This window comes from Astatotilapia calliptera, chromosome 7 (genome assembly GCF_964374335.1).
Source record: "Astatotilapia calliptera chromosome 7, fAstCal68.1, whole genome shotgun sequence".
NCBI classification, from domain to species: domain Eukaryota; kingdom Metazoa; phylum Chordata; class Actinopteri; order Cichliformes; family Cichlidae; genus Astatotilapia; species Astatotilapia calliptera.
Window position 1 is genome coordinate 11,838,540 of NC_137428.1, and position 21,526 is coordinate 11,860,065.

Below are 21,526 nucleotides of genomic sequence, written 5' to 3' on the forward strand. Positions count from 1 at the left end.
AAAAACATTAGCGTCCACTGTACACTAATAAAGTAACTAATTACTTTTTAAAAAGTAATCAGTAAAGTAATGGGATTACTTTCTTGGAGAAGTAATCCGTAATTAGTATCTAATTACGATTTTCAAGTAGCTTGACCAACACTGGTTGTCAGTATTTCCACTGCTGCACAGCAAACAGCAACTGTTGTTAAGAGCAAACTTTATTTTCGAAATTATAAACAGATACATTTTAAAACAACACTTAAGTTGCTGCCATGGTGTAACTCTGTTTAATGCAATAACCTCCATTAAAGTGACCAGTCACTTTAGGACCCCTTTTCCTTTGGGCTCCGCATCCAGACAGTGAAAAGTCTGATTTGAGCGAGCAGCTTTTAGCGCAAAAGCTACCCACAAGAGTGTGAAGCTGCACCCATACACACAAAGCAGACTCACGTGTGCAAAGGCTTCTTTGTGCGTGTAGCTGCTAAGTTCTATTCACACAGGATGTTGAATTTGCACACAAGGAATTTAATTGCGCGAGTGGCAATGAATACCTGCACCATGAAATGAAATTACCTTCTCAGATTATTAGGAGGCTGAGTAGCACTGGCGGCTGCCTGCATGTTTGATTTTAGTGTCACGGTTTCCTCATTAGATTTGTGTTATGCTTTTTTACATTTTTCCAGCCTTAATAATTGGCTCGTTTTCTGCCTACCTATGATATAGCATTCTTGGTCCTCACTCATTAGTCTGTATCATTTACAAATTGTGACAGTTATCTATTATCACGATACCAAGGAGGAAAGATATCAGCCAGCAATGATTTTAAGGTAGCAATTGTTGCTATCTGTCTGTCCGTCCGTCCGTCCGTCTGTCTCTCTCTCGCTCTCTCTCTCTCTTTCTCTCTCAGAAGGGTTAAAAGGCCTTTTCCAGACAATTTGAAGCTTTTCCCCAGTAGAAAACAGACAGTTTGCCATCTTTCCAGGAGTGATCGTTCCAACAAATTTCCCCCAAAAAGCCAAGGTCATACAATGCTCAGAGAAATGGCACCATGCCCAAGAGCTACATCTGAGATACTACAGAGCAGAGTTAGCATGTTAACGTTTATGACAATCAGATTAGAAAAACACTGTACAAGTACAGAAAGCCTCATCTCACTAAAAAGAGCATGGCAACACTACTTCACTTTCCAAATTTGCATTTGAACAAACCATGAGACTCCTGGAACAATGTCCTGTGGACAACAAGACCAAAGTTGAGACCTTAAAAAAACTGTGCATAAAGACATGCCCACAAACTTCAATTAACCGATGCAACACAGTTAGAAAGTGTGGATTGATCCCTGGATACTCCCACCTACATGTCAACCTATACTTGAATAAGATACTGAACCCATGTTGCCCAGATACATGTTTAAAAAAGTGCTTTGAGTGCTCAGTACAAAAGCCCTACATACTGTACATACCATGACTGTAACTGTATTTAAAAAAAAATTATAAAATGATAAATAACAATAACTAATATGCTCCCTCAATCAAATAAGGTCTGTTTAGTACTCTGTTAAGTCAAATGAGTTAAGGTAGCAGCTTATGTGTCTTCATTTATTTTTACTGATGTAAAAACACAAAATTACTTGATGTGAAACACTTTCCCAAATTCACTTTACCACACCGGTCCATTATCATACCAGTAATCCCTACCCTGTGGTTTAAGGGATTATTATAGGGATTACACTGCTAAAGAGCTGTATACCAAAAAAGCTGTCTTAAATAGCCATTTCATGTCAAGATTTTTTTTTTTGGTTGAGATTTTAAATGGGTCTTAAAAAAAAAACGTAATTTTGATTTCTAAAATGGTTTAAGAGCCCTGATCTGATGTGGAACCACTGATTCTAATCAGATGGATTTAAAAGCCTGACAAATGTATTGCTGGATCTACTTTTTTCGGTGCAACTTTCTTTGACAGCTTTTTTTTTCTTTAATTGATACCATTTTAAAGAGGACTGTTTGCTTGGTCAGAAATGCCCAGAAAATGAAGTTTCCATGGTTTCCATGCTATCCCCACTTGTAACTCATGATATATATTGTGCATCATTGCAGAAACTATAGACAAGCATAGAAGATAGATGTGAGGTGACCTAAGTAATATTACAAGCACTGCAATAAAGATATGCTCTTTGACTCTTCAGCAGGAAGTTTTCTCTCTCCACTGTTGCCTTGAGTACTATTATGCAACAGGGAAAAAAAGTATCTACTGGCCCATTTTTATTTGCTCAATGGAAATAATGTTTGCTATTATTTTTGTTGTAGGGAATCAGGGATTCTCCAATCAGCCAGGATTTACAGATTTCCCCAACACTCCTGGGACCCCAATACTAGGAGAGTATGCACCTTCTGGACCACCACCTCCACTCCCTTATCAGTCTGAGCAGGTTGGATATCTTTAATACCCAATTAATATATATGTAAATAAACGGGCAGGAAAAAAGAGGGACCTTATGGCCACAGCAATGAGAATTAGGGTCAGTTTCCTCAGGTATTTTCCTTTGATGCTAAGTAGACTTCAGCGATAAACAAGAATAAATGCACCACAGTCAAAGGCTTCTTATATACTGTACTGTTGTTTATGTAACCCTAATTGATGCAGTCCATTACTTGAAGAAGCACACATAGTAGTTTATCTTAGGGCTAGCTACTAGAAGCTACTGGAAGTCTGACTTCTTGTTTCAAATTATTTTGTCTGTTATGTTTTCTCAACTGAAAACCTCTATCTCAGAGATTCCTGCTCTTAAATCCAAACTTTTTAAAAAACATTTAAATCTTCAACGTAATGTTAAGTCTTATGTGTGATTTGGCGCATCTCAAATAAATAAATAAATTAATAATCCAAAAAGTAGCTATATTAATGCTGAAACAAGGTTAAAATATTCCCTCCAAACAAAACGTATAAATTCTAAATGTGCAAATCAGTCCGTGCATGATTACATTGCTCTGCCTGTTAAAAAGTCACTTGCACAAATCTATCGCCTGTCGTCATTTACTGGATTGACGATTGGAAAAATTTTACGTCGCCCAACCTTAATGTCCATGGGGGAGAGCTTTATCAACAGGAAAAGCTATGTAAGATATAAAAATACAGTTAAAAGTCCAAGCTTGATACCCTCCTTTAGATTTTCTAAAGCTGTTCAGTGGGGGAGATTTGAGTCTTTGTCAGGCCAGTTCTGACCCTGGGCCTTATGTTTGACGCTCCTGATTTAGATTATGAACGGAGTAAACGGCTAACCTAACCAATGAGTGCTGTAATAGGATGTTACTGAGTGGATATTGTGCACTGTTTTTTCTCACCCACACCGTTTGGCAGTGACCCCACTTCTCCAAAAGTTGATTCTGTTCATCTGGACGTAGCGTTTTGTGGGAGAAACGTTTCATCACACATCCAAGTGACTTCTTCAGTCTCAGCTGACTGCAGGTTTCCCCAATCTTATAAACAGTACATTTGCATAATGACTGAAACCAGCCAACTGAAGGAACAATGGGCTGGGAGGTCAGTTCCTTTATCATAATTATGCAAATTCTCATGACCATTTATCAACAACCACTGATCAATGGCCACGAGTACCATTCACAGAGAGTCGGGGAATGGCTGCAATCACAGCATTGTAAAATGGCGAAAGATGTACCCTTAGGCCCCATCCTCAATTCAGAGATGGTCTTGTTTTGCAAAGGGAAGCCCATCAGAAATAATGTGGGCTTATGTGGGAGCATGGCCTTAATGGGCTAAAATGGCTTTTTTTCCACATAGAGGATGAACTGAGGTCTGCACCAAGCCCCAATATAAGATAGATGAGGATTATTATTAACTGTTAAGTAAGCAGAACTGTTATGGTAAATTTAAGTATATAAAGTCTTTTATGGTCTCTTAGAGCTCCTGGGTAACACACTGTTCTCTCACTGCCTCATTAAAAGTGAGAAAAAAAAAGAGTGTTTTGTAAAAGTTTAATGTTCTTTATTTTTGGAGAGCAGTTTTCTGATTTTAGACTTCAAAATAATGCACACCTTTCATGGTCATGAAAGTGCTTGGCAAAATAGACAAAATGTAAAGTTTCCCCCTAATATTTTAAAAGTTATCAATTAGCTTTAAGAGTGTTTGCCTTTTGATTGGTTAGTTATTTGTTTTGGTTTGAATCATTTGGCATCCAGCTTATAATCATGCTTCTCTGCGCTTGGCTGTCATCAACAACATGTTTGCTCACACTTACAGTCATCGGCCACTAAAACAAATCCTGTCACATGCAGCTGCTTCGTTATTGTATTATTTGTGGTGAATAATGTTGTCCATGTGATACTGTAAAATAAGCATTCCCTTCTTGTTTCCTTTTTTATTTTATTTTTCCTGTCAGACGGCTCATTCTGGACAAATTGACCACTCTCATAACATCCTCCAGCAGCATGGCTCAGGTGTGCACAGTAACCCGAGTCTGTGTGACACTAGCAGCCCTCTGCCACAGCGGAGCACCAATACCCAGAATACCCTCGGACAGAGCGAAGGCACCTTTGGTCTGAGCGGCCCGGGACTGCCTGTAGGAGAGGGGACAGATCATACGCTAGATGTGAGTAGAGGCCTGTTGATGTCGTACTAAATTTTCAGTTTAAAAAAAAAAAAAAAAGAATAGTAAAGAAATCATAAAAACGTATAAACATAGTGTAGCAAAACATTTCCCATAAAGGAACAGAAATATGAACATGATCCACAGAAAGAGTGGGGTAAACAAGAAGTTTAGTTCTTGTTTGTGTATATAAAGATTTGAATACAGTTTTAATAAGATTGCTGTATCTCAAACTTTCAGTGTTTATTTAATTTTAAAAACATTTTAAGTGTCTATTTTTTTTCCTTAATTATCTGTCATCAAGCTTCTTCCTGAGCTGACCAACCCAGATGAGCTGCTGTCCTATCTGGGCCCTCCGGACCTTCCCAACAACAGCAGTGATGATCTGCTTTCTCTGTTCGAGAACAACTGAGTCAAACTTCCATTCCAACCTCTTTCTCTCTTTGCTGTAGCTCGGCTCAGTTTTCACCAACTTCTTTGTGTGTGTTATGTTGTTTTTTGTGTATCAGTTGCTCTGAAGTGTCCTGCTGCTGAAATTCTTTGAGTACAGTGTTAAGGTGTACGTAGGAACACTCTCGAAATGTGAACACTATTATGAGTTTGAAGAATGCAACAGTACACAGGCATTGACTCTACAGACCAGCATTTGAAACTATAGCACAAATCACTGGCTGGAGTATTTTGTATTTAATGATTAAATTGTTTTTTGTTTGGTTTTTTTTTATTGGTGTACATTCATAAAGGAGTTCCCAAAATTTGACTGGGGATTTTCATACATTAACATACACTTCTGCACATCGTGAGTGCTGCAAATTGTCTGCAGATCGTTGTATTGTAACTTGTCCACATGTTAAGTATGATAATGGAAACAAAAAGTTTCATGCAAGAATATTTTTGTATTCTTGCCTTAAAATTAGGGTTTTCTGTAAGGTTATTATTGGCTTATTTTTAATGCCAACTCAGCTTAAAAAAACATATATATTTATTTATATATACAATTAATTTGAATTTCCTTCCATTACATAGCACCTTTAGTTTAAAGCACCCCTATTATGCTTTTGGGATTTTTCTCATTCTGTAGCTTTCTTTGTGTGTGTTAAGTTTACACAGTTCTAAAAGTAAAGGTTCGAGCTAAACAGGGTCACTCCCCCATAGGATACACTGCTCCTAAATGGTATAATGATTATTTATAAACTTGTTTGGCTCTAGCCAATAATATCCCACTAATTACCAACAGACTCCAACATAAACTTCACGACTCAAATACTGATATGGCTTCAGATAGCATATTGCCAGTGACGAGCAATTTGTCTGCATCTGCATTGTCTGGTAATATTAGCCAAAAGAAAGACAATTTTATGCTACAGAATATGTGACCAACGGCCAGGGTTGTATCATGGCTGTGCAGGTTCATTGTTGCATTTAATTTTTGAGGGGAAAGTCAAATCCAACTATGAGCTCACTTTCTGAGTTGAAAAAGTTGAAAGCAATTGTTTTTCTAAGATTTTTGTTAGTAATACAATGGAAAGCAATAGAAAACATTTAGCACTGGTTATTTACATAAACACATTGCCCAAGAATGACCAGTTAAATCAAACTGGGGCTTGGGATAAGTGTGTTTTCGATAGACGGTATACAAGTTGGAGCCCCGTTTGAAGGTTTGAATTTACTGTTTTCAGCTTTTGGTTAACAAACATTTGAATGTGACAAGGAGGGGCGGGTCTGACTGCGAAACTAGTTGTGTATTGGCTAATGACATGTCGATCACAAGTCATATAAACTTTCATTTTGAAGCATAGTGTGAATAAGATTTACAAAACAGTATTTTGTAAACTAAACTCAGAAATAAGTTACTGTGGTCAAATCACATATAGGGTGTAAAGAGGTGCTGGAGCAGTTTCCCTTTTATTCGTATGAAAATATTACATGGGACCATCATTGAAAGAGCTGATATATATATATATATATATATATATATATATATATATATATATATATATATATATATATATATATATATATATATATATACATATATATATATATATATATATACATATATACATATATATATACATACATATATACATATATATATACATATATATATACATATATATATATACATATATATATATATATATATATATATACATATATATATATACATATATATATATATACACACACACACACACACACACACAAGAATAGCTCTGACATTCTCATATTATAAATCATAAATTTGTAAGTGATATCTGTTGGAAGTTGATGTTAATCCAAACAAGCATTGTGTGATCTATTTATAAGAACAGCCAGATCTTCTGAGATTATAATGGGGGAAGCCATGAGTGGTGTCAATGGTGAGGTGAGGTTGATATAACCTTATAACGCTGTGGTCAATTTATGAGAAAATTCAAATTTACAAGATTGCAAAGGAATGTGGTATGATCCAAACCCAGTAAACTTGGGGTCATTTAAAAGTATTTATAGTTATTTTCAAGCAGCAGTGGTTTGATGAGTTTGAGCCAACCTTGGGAAACTGAAGATGATTACATTGGACATTTTTGGTAATTGATAATATTATTAATTAAATAACTAAATATTAATCTTACATAATTTAGTTTGTTTACATTTATTCAGGTAAAGATTGATGATTTTGTGCAATTTTATTTAAATTAAATACTATAAGTAACTATATTTATTCATACAAGTATTTCTTGCTTGAGACCCACTAATTGGTAGCATGATGCATTTCTTAGTTGTCATCTTCTGGGAATTGATGATAATGCAAGATAAAGAAAACTGACAAACATTTTCTTAAATACACACATGATTACAATGTAAAATGAGAGTGGTTAAGGTGTAGAGCTAAAAGACACATGTCGTCATAGAGTAAATGAGAAAAAGCCCAAAGTATGAAGGCATTGCCAGTAGGCCTTTTCCACAACATAAAGCTGGGAGAGCACTGACATTCATTGTCTCTCTGACATCCTTCAGCACTGTGAAATGTACAAAGCCTCATTTTCCCTCTGTTGGTTTACCCTCTTTTGAGGGCTTTCAAAAATACTTTATATGAGCTGTGTGTCATGGCATTTTTCTGCCATTTGAAAGTTAGTATGTTTTTATATTGTTTTACATTTATAACCCATCATGGCACGGGTTTACGTATTGTATAATCAACTGTTTTCATTAGAGAACGTGTGTGTGTATCAGACAAATTGTTAAACATGATCATTTTAATGTTATTAGTTGGATCATTGTTGGCACTGTATACTGTATGTTTAAAAGTGTTAAACCAATTGTAAAAATCAAGGTCATACATAAAAGATGCATGTGTGACAAAAAAATGGACAGTCAGCAGTCATCAAGATAAAGTTGAAATTATTCTTAATGTGGTTTTTTTAAAGTTGACATTTTTTTGTATGAACTGTTTACTCGTTGTGGTCCAACATTGTGTTGACAAAGCAACAGAAATTCTTTTCCACGTTGAGCTACGCAAAATTATATTTGAAAAGTATGAACAAACAAATTTACTACAAAAAAACTAAACAAAAAACAAAAAAGATTTTTAAAAATGTTCTGCCTATTTTGTAACACATTGTAATTGCCATTATTTTCTATTTATTTTTTAATTATAATTATCATTGTATTCACAGTTGCTTTGTCCCCTTCCTGAAACTGAATCAGAATTAAACATTGCTATTTGACCAATGGCGTTTTTCTATTTAACTTTAACATTTATTTTAGTTTTAGCTTTTTGAATGTATTTATAGTATGTAAAGCTTTTTCCATCAGAATGCCAACTGCTGTTTGGGTTAGTCATCTTTATTAATTTTGTTTTCACTAATAGTTAACTATTAGTCTGCTTTTAGCTGGATATTTAAACTCTGTGTTATAAATGGATAAAACTAATAGCATAAATAATTTTTTGAAATAGTTTGTATGTTACAGCATTTTTGGGCTCAGAGCATAGCCTTTAGAATTAATCCTACTTCTATTAGCAGGCACATCATCAATAAACAGTAGTGGTCTGGTTCTACTGGCAACCATGCCTATGCCATAACATTGCCTCCACCATTTCTCTCTTTCTCCATACTTTTCCCTTACTAGCATGCTGTCCCAAGTTAATCTTTGATTTATCTGTTTTTTCAGTGTAATGATGGCCACCTTGACATTTCTGTGGACCTCATATTGAGAGTTCCATTGAGCAGCTACCAAATGGAAATCCAACATTTGGAATCAGCTTCAAATCTTTGATCTACTTAATTTGTCATAGACCTCTCCTGACCATGAAACTGCTTGTTAGTCAACTGTACAATTAATGCTGAACCTGAAAATGGGGGACTATGTATAAAAATTCCTAAATTTTCTGTTCAGACAGTTCATCGTGCCATCCACAAATGTTGGCTGAAGCATATGCAAAAAAGAAGCCATATGTTAAAATGATCCAGTAGTGTCACCATTGTATGTGCACCAAAGCTCATTCAAAAATGGACCAAGGCAAAGTGGAAAACTGTTTTGGGCTCAGATGAATCATCATCTGACCCCAAATGTAACTGATGTAATGGTCTCGATGGACTTTGGTCTTGTCTTGGTCTCGCTTTCTCGGTGTTGCTGTCTCAGATCGACATAGTGGTCGGGGGAGATTTGGAGTCAACAGTATCCATGACACACAACGTAAGTTCTCTAAGAGCTTCACTTAATTTCCTTTCGCTGCTCAGCTCTCACACAGTGGCTCAGCTATGCTTCAATCCCTCCATATTGTGGCCAATCACATGCGAGCATATAGGATAATATCATTATGTGAAAAACAGAGAGGGTGAGAGACGCGACAGTCAAGTGGAGCGTGCGTCTGTCCTCTCTGTAAGTGAGTGAGACAGTAGACAGCGGGGAAGAGGGCTGTGCGAGTGCATCGCAAAAACACACCCGTAAACGAAGCAGCATCTGGCTGCAGTTTAAAGACTTTTTTTGTCTCGGTCTTGTCTTGGTCTCGATACCCTCTGGTCTTGGTATTGTCTTGGTCTTGGTTTAGGTGGTCTTGACTACAAGTCTATCAAAAGGGAATAATTTAGGTCAGGCACCTAACTGTTTTGCTTCCTGCCCAGCCCTTGAGGGTTGCCGTGGAAATGTCACACGTAACCTCGATTATCTTAAATCCAATTGGTCAGCATTGGAGTCTTTGAAAGGGAACGGCTGTGATTGGCTGTAGGCCATTTACATCGCTGCCGCAAGACCCATCCAAAAATAGACCCGAGTGTCGCTGTCAGGTTCAGTACGTTATTCTCTATCACGAACGAATCGCGAGCACATTTGTGAACATGGGAAACCCCAGAGTTTTCTTTGACATAACAATTGATGGCGCTAACGCCGGCAGAATTGTAATGGAGGTAAGAGATTTCCTATTATCATTTATTTTGTCACTCTGCGTTCCAGAGCTACAGCCTTCGTCATCTTCTAAGGAGTAGTCTCAATTTCATTCCCAATAGTCTGATGAGATTTAAAACCTCGCTGCTTTATTTATTTATTTATTTATTTATTTTTTAACTTTAGCTAAAGCAATTGCATGTAGGTGTCAGTGTTATCGTCAGGTGACAATATAAACCGAGGGCAACCTAGTGCTACTGTGGTTAGCACTGTGGTTTCCAATCTAGCCTTTCTGTGTGCGGCCTATGGCTTCTTCCAGTGTCTCCGTGGGTTCTCTCCGGGTACTCCAGTGTTCCAGGTTAACGTTTTTTTACATGAACTACTTATATTTGTATGTTCCAGATGTTGCATTCGCAGAATCGTCAATTCCTACGAGTAGTGCTTGGGGAAGGGTGGGGTTGCTGTCTCTAGTATAGGGTTGAGTGTCGATAAATATGCTGCTTAAAAATATATTAAAATTTAAGCAAATAAATAAAAGCAAGTATCCTTTAGCAGGTCTCAAACTTGCGTGTTTTTATGGTAAATGGCCTGTATTTATATAGCGCCTTACTAGTCCCTAAGGACCCCAAAGCGCTTTACATATCCAGTCATCCACCCATTCACACACACATTCACACACTGGTGATGGCAAGCTACATCAATCAATCAATAATCAATCATCAATTTATGACATCAATAAATTCTCAACCTTAAAACAGAATCCCCTGTTTCCTTTCCACTAATTGAAATCTCTGTGTTCTGTAGCTCCGGGCTGATGTGGTCCCAAAGACTGCAGGTAGGTGAGGTAGAAAAACATTTTCCGTGTCACTGTGCGTCCTCAGCTTCCTCACACCCAACAATCAATTTATGTTTCACTGCTGAAAAGTTTTCGTTCCCATTCAACCACAGCGGGATTTATTCTAAATATCTGTCAGGGCTATGGGTGATAGAGATTGTGAAAATAATACATGAATCAACTGACACGTGGAGATACTAACACCTATAGCTTAATACTAGAAAGAGAAGGATCTGTGTAATGCTTTACAAATTTACTAGATCACCAGCCACTAAGGTTTATGCCACAGCTGCCTAAAAGTTATATTATTATGACATTATTTATTATGTTTCTGAAATGAATAATTCACCATAACTTACTTAATCAAAATGGTATTTCTAAAAATGTTAAAATATAATTATCATTGTTATCCATGAAGTTTCAAATTTACTGTAAAGATGATAGAACTTTATTAATCCCTCAGGTAGGTTCCTCCAGGAAATTGAGTATTCAGGGTTTGTTTGTTTGTTTGTTGTTGTTGTTTGTTTGTTTTTTACCAAAAGCAGAAAAATAGTTTGCTTATTATTTTTATTGACTTTAGTTGCTTTATATATTTTTAAGTAAGCAACAATATGCTAATTTTACAGAAAACTTCCGTGCTTTGTGCACTGGAGAGAGAGGTTTTGGCTACAAAGGCTCCACATTTCACCGTGTGATCCCTAAATTCATGTGCCAGGTACAGTCGAGGCTTGGAATATGTAGTGTCCTCACTTTCACCTGTATGTATTTATGTATGTTTACCACATGTGCTTCATTTTTTCTCTTCAGGGTGGAGACTTTACCAACCACAATGGAACAGGGGGCAAGTCCATCTATGGAGAGAAATTTCCTGATGAGAACTTTCAGTTGAAGCACACAGGCATGGGGACACTGTCCATGGCCAATGCAGGGCCCAACACAAATGGTTCCCAGTTCTTCATCTGCACAGCCTCAACTGACTGGTAAGCTCTACTTAGTAATGCTGCTGCATTCAGGTTCTATTCAGCTTATTTCAGGTGTCTTTCTCGCATACTAATACTTTCCTCTGCTCTCCAGGCTGAATGGGAAGCATGTGGTGTTTGGCAACATTGTGGAGGGTATCGATGTTGTCAAGGCAATGGAGAAGCAAGGCACAAAGAGTGGCACAACTAAAGCCAAGATTGTCATTGCTGACTGTGGCGAACTAAAATAGTGTAACTCATTCCCTTATCAGATATAGCCTTTATTATCCACGCCAGTCAGTTTTTATGGTTCAGCATATCAACAGTCAGAATGGGGAAAAACACCAAGTTGACCAACTTTCTCCTTCTAAAATGTTTCTCTGCTGTGTTGTCATTTGTCGTGTTACTTTTTGTTTGTTTGTTTAAATAATTTATTTTGTTTTATTTCTTTTTACCTATAACATTATCCTTTTCATGATCACATTTGTTAACAAAATCTAGATAAAATGGTGGTGGTGTTATAAATAAACTAATTGAAAGCATGTTTTTTGTGTATGCCCTCTTTTATTTATACATAATCAGAATCGTGTTTATGTGCCAAGTATATGTGCAGACACATACAAGGAATTTGGTTCCGGTAGATGGTGGCTCTCAAGCACAGCAATGTAAATCTCACACACACACACACACACACACACACACACACACACACACACACACACACGTGTCTATATATACATTACATATGCATACGCATACATACACAAAGCTGTGTAAACCAACTATAAATAACTAATCTAAACTTATATACATAAAATACAGAAATGAAATGAGGTGGAATGAATACTACAGAATGTACATAAGGTGCAGTTGCAGTCTGGCAGTGGGAGCAGTGTGACAGGTCAACTGTTTAGAAGGGAGATGGCGAGGGGAAAGAAACTTCCTGTGTCGGGTGGTCCTGGTCTGCAGGCTTCTGTGCCGTCTGCCAGAGGACAGCAGATCAAAAAGTCTGTGTCCAGGGTGTGAGGGGTCTGTGATGATTTTCCCTGCCTGTTTCCTGGTTCTTGGCGGGTACAGATCCTGGATGGAGGGCAGGGGGGTGCCGATGATCCTTTCTCCTGCCCACAAACAGGACCCTGGCATAAGTTCCCGGGCGGTCGAGGTGTTGCAGGATGTAATGCAGCCCCATGTTCACTGCATCATCCACCGACCTGTTTGCCCGGTAGGCAAACTGCAGAGGGTCCAGCTGGTGGCCTGTAATGTCTTTCAGATGGGCTAGCACCAGTCGTTCGAAGGATTTCATGACCACAGACGTCAAGGCGACAGGTCTGTAGTCATTCAGTCCTGTGATGGTGGGTTTCTTGGGAACAGGGATGATGGTGGAGCGTTTGAAGCAGGAGGGAACTTCACACAGCTCCAGGGATCTGTTGAAGATGCGAGTAAAGATGGGAGCCAGCTGTTCAGCACAGGTTTTGAGGCAGGAGGGTGAGACGCCGTCTGGTCCGGGGGCTGTCCTGGGCTTCTGTTTCTGGAATAGTCGGCTCACATCCTCAGTGTGTATTCTGAGTTTCAGGGAGGAGGAAAGGGGGGTGAGAGGTGTGGTGGAGGTCGTTGAGTCTGGATTGGGGAGGGTGGGGGTGGTCGTTGAGTCTTGATTGGGGAGGGTGGTGGTGGTCGTTGACTGGATTGGGGAGGGGGAGGATGAAGGGGGGAGAGGTGGAAGGTGTGTTGGGGGGTCAATGTCTGAAGCAATGTCTCTGGGGAGGGGAGGGTGAGGTGTGGAAGTCTGTCCATCTCAAACCTGCAGTAGAATGTGTTTAACTCCTTGGCCAGGTCTTTGTTTGCTTCAACAGTGGGTGGGGGGCGTCTGTAGCTGGTGATTTCCTGCAGGCCCTTCCACACTGACGCTGGGTTGTTGGCTGAGAGCCGTTCTTCCAGCTTCTGGGAGTAGATCCTTTTAGCTGCTTTCATCTCCTTGGTCAGTGTGTTCCTAGCTTGCTTGTACAGGGCCCTGTCACCACTTCTGTAGGCGTCCTCCTTGGCCTTACGAAGATGTTGGAGTTTAGGAGTGAACCATGGGTTATTGTTGTTGTATGTGCAAAAGGTCTTTGTTGGCACACACACGTCTTCACAAAAACTGATGTATGATGTCACAGTGTCCGTGAGCTCATCTAGGTTCTCAGATGCAGCTTCAAAAACAGTCCAATCAGTGGAGTCAAAACAGTCCTGCAGTTCCTGCTTTGCTGCGTTAGTCCACTTCTTCACAGTTTTGACTACAGGCTTGGCACGTTTGAGTTTTTACCTATAAACTGGAATAAGATGGACCACGCAGTGATCAGAATGTCCCAAAGCTGCCCGGGGCACAGAGGCATCTTTTAGAGTGGTGTAACATACACACATGCACTAGGGAGCATGCAAACCCTTGAGATTAACTTAAATTCTAAAGTCATCTAGCCAGCTCTGCCACTTTTGCTGAAATCACATAATACTTTGGTTTCAGAATTCTGTTTCCAGTGGTTTGGATTATCTTGTTGCTTGAAATTTCCACAGCAACGTGAAGAAGCCTGCTTGTTTGCAAGTCATTGTCCTTCAGGTGTATTTACAGCATGTGTTCTTGGGTGGATGACAGGTTGTGTAAAGCGCTTTGGGGTCCTTAGGGACTAGAAAAGCGCTATACAAATACAGGCCATTTACCATTTACCATTTCTTTGTTGCATATACTCACTGGGATTGATAAGAACACAGAGCAGACAAGCGGGGCACATTTCTTGGAGCATTACATCCCATCTGTTAAAACAAGAGATTGCCAAAAGAAATAAATGTAAACTTTACTGATCAGTATGTGAAATTACTATCCAAGCCCCCTAATTCTGAAGCTAAACCTTCCCTCTATCCACTTTCACTTCCATTTTTTTTATGGCTCCAAATCACACTTATATTGTATTATACTTTATATTGTAAGGTAAAGGTGCTACAATAATAGGAAACCCCAAAAATCAGATGACCACCTATGAGCAAGTACTTGACAAACAGTGGAAAGGAAAAAAAACTCTTTTAACAGGTCATAGCGCAGGGGTGGGCTACTCCAGGCCTCGAGGGCTGGTGTCTTGCAGGTTTTAGATATCACCCTGGGTCAACACACCTGAATCACATGATTAGTTCGTTACCAAGCCTCTGGAGTTCTCCAGAGGCTTGTTGAGGAGGTAATTTAGCCATTTGAGTCAGCTGTGTTGGCTCAAGGACACATCTAAAACCTGCAGGACACTGGCCCTCAAGGCCTGGAGTTGCCCACTCCTGTCATAACAGAACCAGGTACAGGAAGGGGCCTCCATCTGTCGTGATTGGGGGTGATGGTTGACATCCATCCATTTTGTTTTGCTTATCCAATTGATGGTCATAGCAGAGATGGAGCTTGTCAGTCAGTTGCAGGGATAATGCATAGTGACAGACAACAGTGCAAACTCATATTCACACCTACAACCAATTTCGAATACCAATTAACCAAAACAATAACAACTCCAATATGGTAGAACCCAACTGAGTTATCGATGGGCTGATATATCCGCCGATATATCTGCAATCTTCTGCCCTGAGCCGCTGTTTCTGTGCTGCCCAGCTGTGGTGACAGTGGCACAACATGTCGCCCACTGATTTTTACCATCTCTGCAGAAACTCTGACATTGGCAAATTATGTATTCGGAGCAGGCGGTGGTGTGTCAACAACAGGTGGACACACTGCAAGACCAGGCAGTGCTGAGCCATTACAGGGGGGGCACGTGATGAAAAGGTTTAGAGACAGAGAGAGCATGTTCTAGGTTCCTTTTTTTAAAAAGGGATTTTCAGAACTGTTGATATATGAAGCAATCCTCATTTAAACATGGGTCAACCCTGTTTTTGGCAATTATGACAGTTTTAATAAAACCTGCAAGTTCCTGCATTTATGCTGAAAAGCAAGGAAAAGTTAAATGATGCTTGTACTCAGTGTTCGGGAGTAACGGAATACATGTACCAGCGTTACGTATTTAAAATACAAAATATGAGTAACTGTATTCTGTTACAGTTACTGTTTAAAAAGATGGTATTCAGAATACAGTTACTTTGTTGAAATAAAGGGATTACACGGCGGTCTTTTCCTGTTTCATATGTTAAGCTGTCCCCTCTCTATTTTTGGTAACTGCATGCTGGTGGAAAACCCAAACAAAACACGCATTAAGAGGCTCTAATGCCTTGGTCTCAATCTCACGGCCCATGTCACCTCTACTTGCGGCCCGCATGAGTCATTTTACCCACACTGGCTTTTCTCTGGGATCTTTGCTCCAGTACGACAGTCTCACGTTTCTGTGGAGAGTAAGTCTGACTTTGATTCTGATTTTCAGGGGGATATGGGGATCATAAATCACAGGTTTGACACAAGATGTATATTATCACCTTATGGTATTATCATCAGCTGTTTTTATGTCTCTGAAGCGAGTCTGTGTGTTCTTCAAGTTGAATGTCCTCTTTCCTTGCATGAACATTAAAATTAAAAATATAAAATATTTGATCTGACACAACACAGTTCGTAAAAAATGAAAACAGTAAAATATCTCAGTTAGAATATTTTTATTACATTTAGTAGAGAATTTATCAAAACAAAATTAGCAATGTTCAGTGTTATTTACAATAAAAACAGACACACAAGATTAAAAACCAACTTGAAGTACACAGATTAAGGCATTAACATCTCATTTGCTAGTGTCTCCTTTAATGAACCGCACAGAAAGTGATACAAAAATAAATTTAAAACAATTCAAGTTTTTCTATAGAAAGGGCTCTATAACAAAACAATAGAGATAGAAACAGGAATTGAGAACAACATCAATCACAGCACAAAAAATTCACGGATACAAAACATGCAAATGCAATACAGCATAGGTAATACAATGGTAATACAGGTCCCATCTAGAAATTATCATATATATATCTATATATATCTATATATATCTATATCTATAAATATCTATATATATATATCTATATATATATATATATATCTATATATATATATATATATCTATATATATATATATCTATATATCTATATCTATATATATATCTATATCTATATATATATATATCTATATATATATATGTATATATATATGTATATATATATATATATATATATATATATATATATATATATATATATATATATATATATATATATATATATATGCCTCTCCTGTGCTTTAACTCAGTAAAACTAAGGATGCTTTGCCAAATTTTGCAAACCATGCTCCTTTTTTTCCAAATACTAATTGACGCATTAAAGCAACATCATCATATCAATCATATCAATCAGAATCCCACATTCTTACAATAATGTTCATATAGTATATTCAGGGTAATAATGATCTGATCCTCTGTTGAATTTGGTTTGCTCACTTACAAAGAAATGAACAGTCTCTAATTTTTATTGTAGTTGCATTTTAATGGAGAAACAGAATATCAATCAAAAATCCAGACAACTCCATTACTTAAAAGTTATAAATTGAATAGCATATCATTTAGTGGAATAGGTAAATGATCCCCTATAACCTACAGCCAGAATTCTGGCCTCCACAGATTGGTTATGTGCCCATGTAGCACAAAGACTATATTCAGTCTATCAAACATTACAATTTCTGATCTCAAAGCCTTCAGGAAAAGCTTTGTGAGAAAGCTGCTGGTGTGATGGAATAAAAATATAAAACGACTATCAGTCATTCTCGGTCTCCATGTAAGATCTTGCCTTAATAGGTAAGGATGATCATGACCCAAGACTACGATCTGAAGGCAGTTGGGACCACAGTCGCCAAGAACACCATTGATAACACTCTAAACTGTAATGGATTAAAATATTGCTGAGCCCACACGACCCCCCTGGTCAAGAAAGCACATGTGCAGTTTGCACACTTCTAAATGATTCTGGGAACAGTCAGGTGAAAGTGGGGTGGCTGTAGCTCAGGAGGTAGAGCAGGTCAGCTACTAATTGGAAGGCTGGTGGTTTCATCCCTTGCTGCCCCAGTCTGCATGCTAAGTATCCTAACCCTAACCCCAAGCTCATATTAATGTGTGTGAATGCTTAGATAGAAAGCACTTAAAGCATAGAAGACAGTGCTTGTGTGAATGTGGCTTGTTGTATTATGCACTTTGAGTGCTCTAGGAAAGTAGAAAAGTGCTATATAAGAATCAGTCCAAATCCAGTGGTCATATAGAACTAAAATTGAGCGTTTCAGGGAAGAAAGATGTTGACCCAAAGAATACCATCCCCACAGTCAAGCACGCAGCTGGAAACATTATGCTTTAAGGCTGTTTTTTTTTTGCTAAGGTTACAGCATGACTTCACTGCATTAAGGAACCAATTGGCAGGCCATGTACTGTAAAATGTTGAACAAGAACATCCTTTCCCAAGCCAGAACACTGAAGGATCGTGGATGGGTCTTCCAGCATGACAAATACCCCAAACATATAGCCAAGACAACAAAGAAGTGGCTAAAAAAAGAAGCATATTAAGGTCAGGAAGTGGCCTAGCCAGTTTTCAGATGTCAGTCCTATAGAAAATCAGTGAAGGCAGCTAAAGCTTCAAGTTTCCAAAAACCTAAAGGATTTAGAAAATTTCTGGGCCATAATCACTCCTGAGATGTTTGTGTGGCGGGGTGTTGTCTTTGGCTCTGCCGTAGAGGAGGGATGGTGCAGCGGGGTAAGGGTGTAGAGTCAGGGGAGGCTGGCAGACACAGCAAGGACCTATCATCATAATCATGCATCCACTTTTTCTGCAGTAGCTGAGGAGAGCAGTAGCAAGAAGAGCGAGGGCAAGAAGCACTGCCAAGTGACCAGAAGCTGGAAAGCTGCTCACGCAAGCACAAGATTACAATGCACATTGTAAATGAAGACTCTGTAATTACACTGCCAAGCGTGGGTCACACTTGCTACAATGCACAAACCTGGTGACAACTACAAAAAACATCTCACAACTACATCTACCAATAAGGGCTTCTTTACCAAGTACTAAGTCATGTTTTGCCTGAGGATCAAATACTTATTTCACTCAAACCATAATTTTCATGTTTTTTGGATTTTGGTTGATATTTTTCTCTGTCCATTAAAATGAAATTACTACTACTACAGTTCATTTGTTTTTTAAGTTAGTAAACTTACACATTTAGCAGGGGCTCAAACAATGACTTCCTCCACTATATGTATGTATATATGCACCCTATCTCCTCCTTAAAGGATGGGCCAATCTGAATGAAAAATGTCACAAAGAGCAATTATTTTAGCATTTATTTATTCTAAATGTAAATTATTTTGATATTTCTAAACAGGACGTTCATTTCATTATCCCCCTTTGAATGCAATGTTACATCTTCCGTTTGCATTTCTTTCACTTATCACTTTTTATGTATATTGCCCTTAAGTTAATGGTCACTAAAAATTGTACCTGCGATGGAATTGGAATGACGGAACTGAAAAAGCACCACAGTCCTTGCAAAAAACACACATAAAGTGGGTTTTTGCCAGTAGAAGTAATTTTTAATACTGCAAGGCATAGACATTAAGATGGACAACATCACAGCTCCCTATTCTTGTTAGCATAGAGGATATGAGCCTGACTAAAACATATTTTATCAATTGTAGCAAATATGTAGTCAAATTGACTTTTACGCATCACTGTGATATTTTGTCACTGTTTAGTTGCTTGATTCTAAAAAAAGGTATCTGATGACTGAAAGTGACAGGTAGCTCCTTTGAACAAATAAGTAATGTAGACATGTTTTAGCATCTGTTTAGATATTGTACATAAAAACATTGGAGGACTTTTTAACATTTTTTAATAGTTTCTCTTATGGCTGACACAGCATTTTAGATATACAACAATAAACTACTGTTATCAAGTGAGCTACCATTTGGGTCAGGCACAAGTTGTGGCTACAATACTATGGTAATGTCATGCTAGTTACACTCAAAGACATGGGCTAAAAAGGCAGGAAGTGATAATGGGTATTCCATCCATCTTTATATGCTTTCTATAACAGAAAGTTATAGTCTGATGTGGCCATTTGATTATCTATTGAGCCCTAAGCACCCAGTTAAGATGCAATTAATTCCCTATAAAATGCACACAAATTGTCACTGAAAAGTCATGACAGTTGAGTTCAGATTGCTTGTTGTTCTTTTTTGCGTTCCAATACTATGGTTCAAAATACAGGTATGTATTTTGTGAAATACACCCTTTCTTGCCAAGAGCAGTGTTGCAGAGTAATGGAATACATGTACCGGCGTTATGTATTTAAAATACAAAATATGAGTAACTGTATTCCATTACAGTTACTGTTTAAAAAAGTGATAATAAGAATACAGTTACTGTGTTGAAATAAATGGATTACACTGCAGTCATTTCCTGTTTCACAGGCTGTCCCGTCTCTAATTTTGGCAATTCCCCGCAAACCCAAACCTGGAAACCCAAACAAAACGCAAAATACAAGTCTCTAATGTAAGCGTCCTGTTAATGTTGGTGGCGTCAGTTACACAATGGACCTGGAACAAGCACAACAGAGTCAGCAGTGCGTGGGAAGGAATGTATTTCTTACTTGGAGATTCTGACAACACTTCATATTTGCCAGCAACCAAGCTGCTGAGAGCAATAGTAATAGCACAGTCTGCTCATTTCCAGATTCTCATTTTTATTCTTCAATCATAATAGATTATACTATTTCTTTTATGCTGGGTGTAGGTGCAGGCACTAAGTTTATCCTCTGTCTGAAGAACAGCCAACTTTCTTTAGATTTGCTGCTCCTTGCAAACAGGTTTGAACACCATATGGGTTGGGAGACTAGAGCTGTGTGCCTGAGATGACCTTATTGGAGATATCTGTACTCACTGAGATAATAAAGAGCTAAGAGTAGAAAAAAGCTGTGTGAAACTGTACAATGTGAAGCCAGAGGTTTTACTTGTAAATAAAAATTACTTGTAAATACACTGGCATCAGTGTATTTACTTTAAACACTTTAAACATGTTTAATATGAAAATCCAATATTTTAACACTAATGCGTCTACATATGCATATATATATAATGAGCATAGTACACCCTCTTTAATATCCACAGACTGTACAGATCCTCATTTTGGGGGGTTATTTTTTATCTCCATTTGCTGAGAGTAACAATGCTCAATTCATTCCCCCTTGTACCTCAACATGGTGATGTTACACAGCACAAATTCTACAAGCCACAAAATATGTGTTTCAAACATCATTCTTGAGGTAATCATTAGTAACACACTGGAAAGTATTTGAAATGCTGGTTAAAAGCACAGAATTGGCTCTTCTAAAGGTTTTTTTTTTACAAGCCTCACTTTTAACATCAAGACAAAACAGCAGACTTTACCCGACTTGTGCACGCAGCATGATTACTGTGTATGTTATCCAGGCAGTTGGTAGCTTTTGCAACGGCACATCTGTGGTATTGTCTCTCACTGCATGTCTACTCAAAATGCTTCTTGAGCTAGCATACTACATCTTCACTTCGAGTAGTACTCTGGACAGCTAACAGTCACTGTAAAGTTAAGGTGATACACTGGACTGGGACATACTTAGAGAGCACGAATTTATTTTGATAAATTACCCCATAAAAAGGTTTACTTACACAACACCAAATTGTAAGCAACTAATTAATTAAAGATGCAACAATGGCTTGGCCAGGGACCATCTACTTGGAACAGCCTTACGCTATTCAGAGCTCAGAGCCAACCAGAAG

General features: G+C 38.1%; 2 protein-coding genes across 9 annotated transcripts in view; both read left to right on the forward strand.

Annotated features, from left to right (window-relative positions):
• Positions 1-5,340, forward strand: part of LOC113025308 (zinc finger MIZ domain-containing protein 2-like) — a 33,037-nt gene extending 27,697 nt beyond the window's left edge. For all 8 annotated transcript variants that reach the window (XM_026172920.2, XM_026172916.2, XM_080303452.1 and 5 more), the window contains 3 exons: positions 2,289-2,410; positions 4,379-4,588; positions 4,890-5,340. In XM_026172920.2, the coding sequence (XP_026028705.2) occupies positions 2,289-2,410; positions 4,379-4,588; positions 4,890-4,997 (440 nt within the window). In that variant the 3' untranslated portion in view covers positions 4,998-5,340. The remainder of the gene's footprint in view (positions 1-2,288; positions 2,411-4,378; positions 4,589-4,889) is intronic.
• Positions 5,341-9,453: 4,113 nt separating this feature from the next.
• On the forward strand, positions 9,454-12,288 carry LOC113025306 (peptidyl-prolyl cis-trans isomerase). Its single transcript, XM_026172913.2, has 5 exons — positions 9,454-9,975; positions 10,757-10,787; positions 11,414-11,502; positions 11,595-11,767; positions 11,862-12,288. The coding sequence occupies exons 1-5, from the start codon at positions 9,907-9,909 to the stop codon at positions 11,995-11,997; spliced, it is 498 nt and encodes a 165-aa protein (XP_026028698.1). The 5' UTR covers positions 9,454-9,906; the 3' UTR covers positions 11,998-12,288.
• The last annotated feature ends 9,238 nt before the right edge of the window (positions 12,289-21,526 follow it).

Bases quoted from the DNA above. Each gene is read 5' to 3' on its own strand.
- LOC113025306 (XM_026172913.2), top strand. From the start codon at position 9,907: ATGGGAAACCCCAGAGTTTTCTTTGACATAACAATTGATGGCGCTAAC. The intron at 9,976-10,756 runs GTAAGAGATTTC...TGTGTTCTGTAG, and splicing joins CCGGCAGAATTGTAATGGAG to CTCCGGGCTGATGTGGTCCC. The intron at 11,503-11,594 runs GTACAGTCGAGG...TTTTCTCTTCAG, and splicing joins TCCCTAAATTCATGTGCCAG to GGTGGAGACTTTACCAACCA.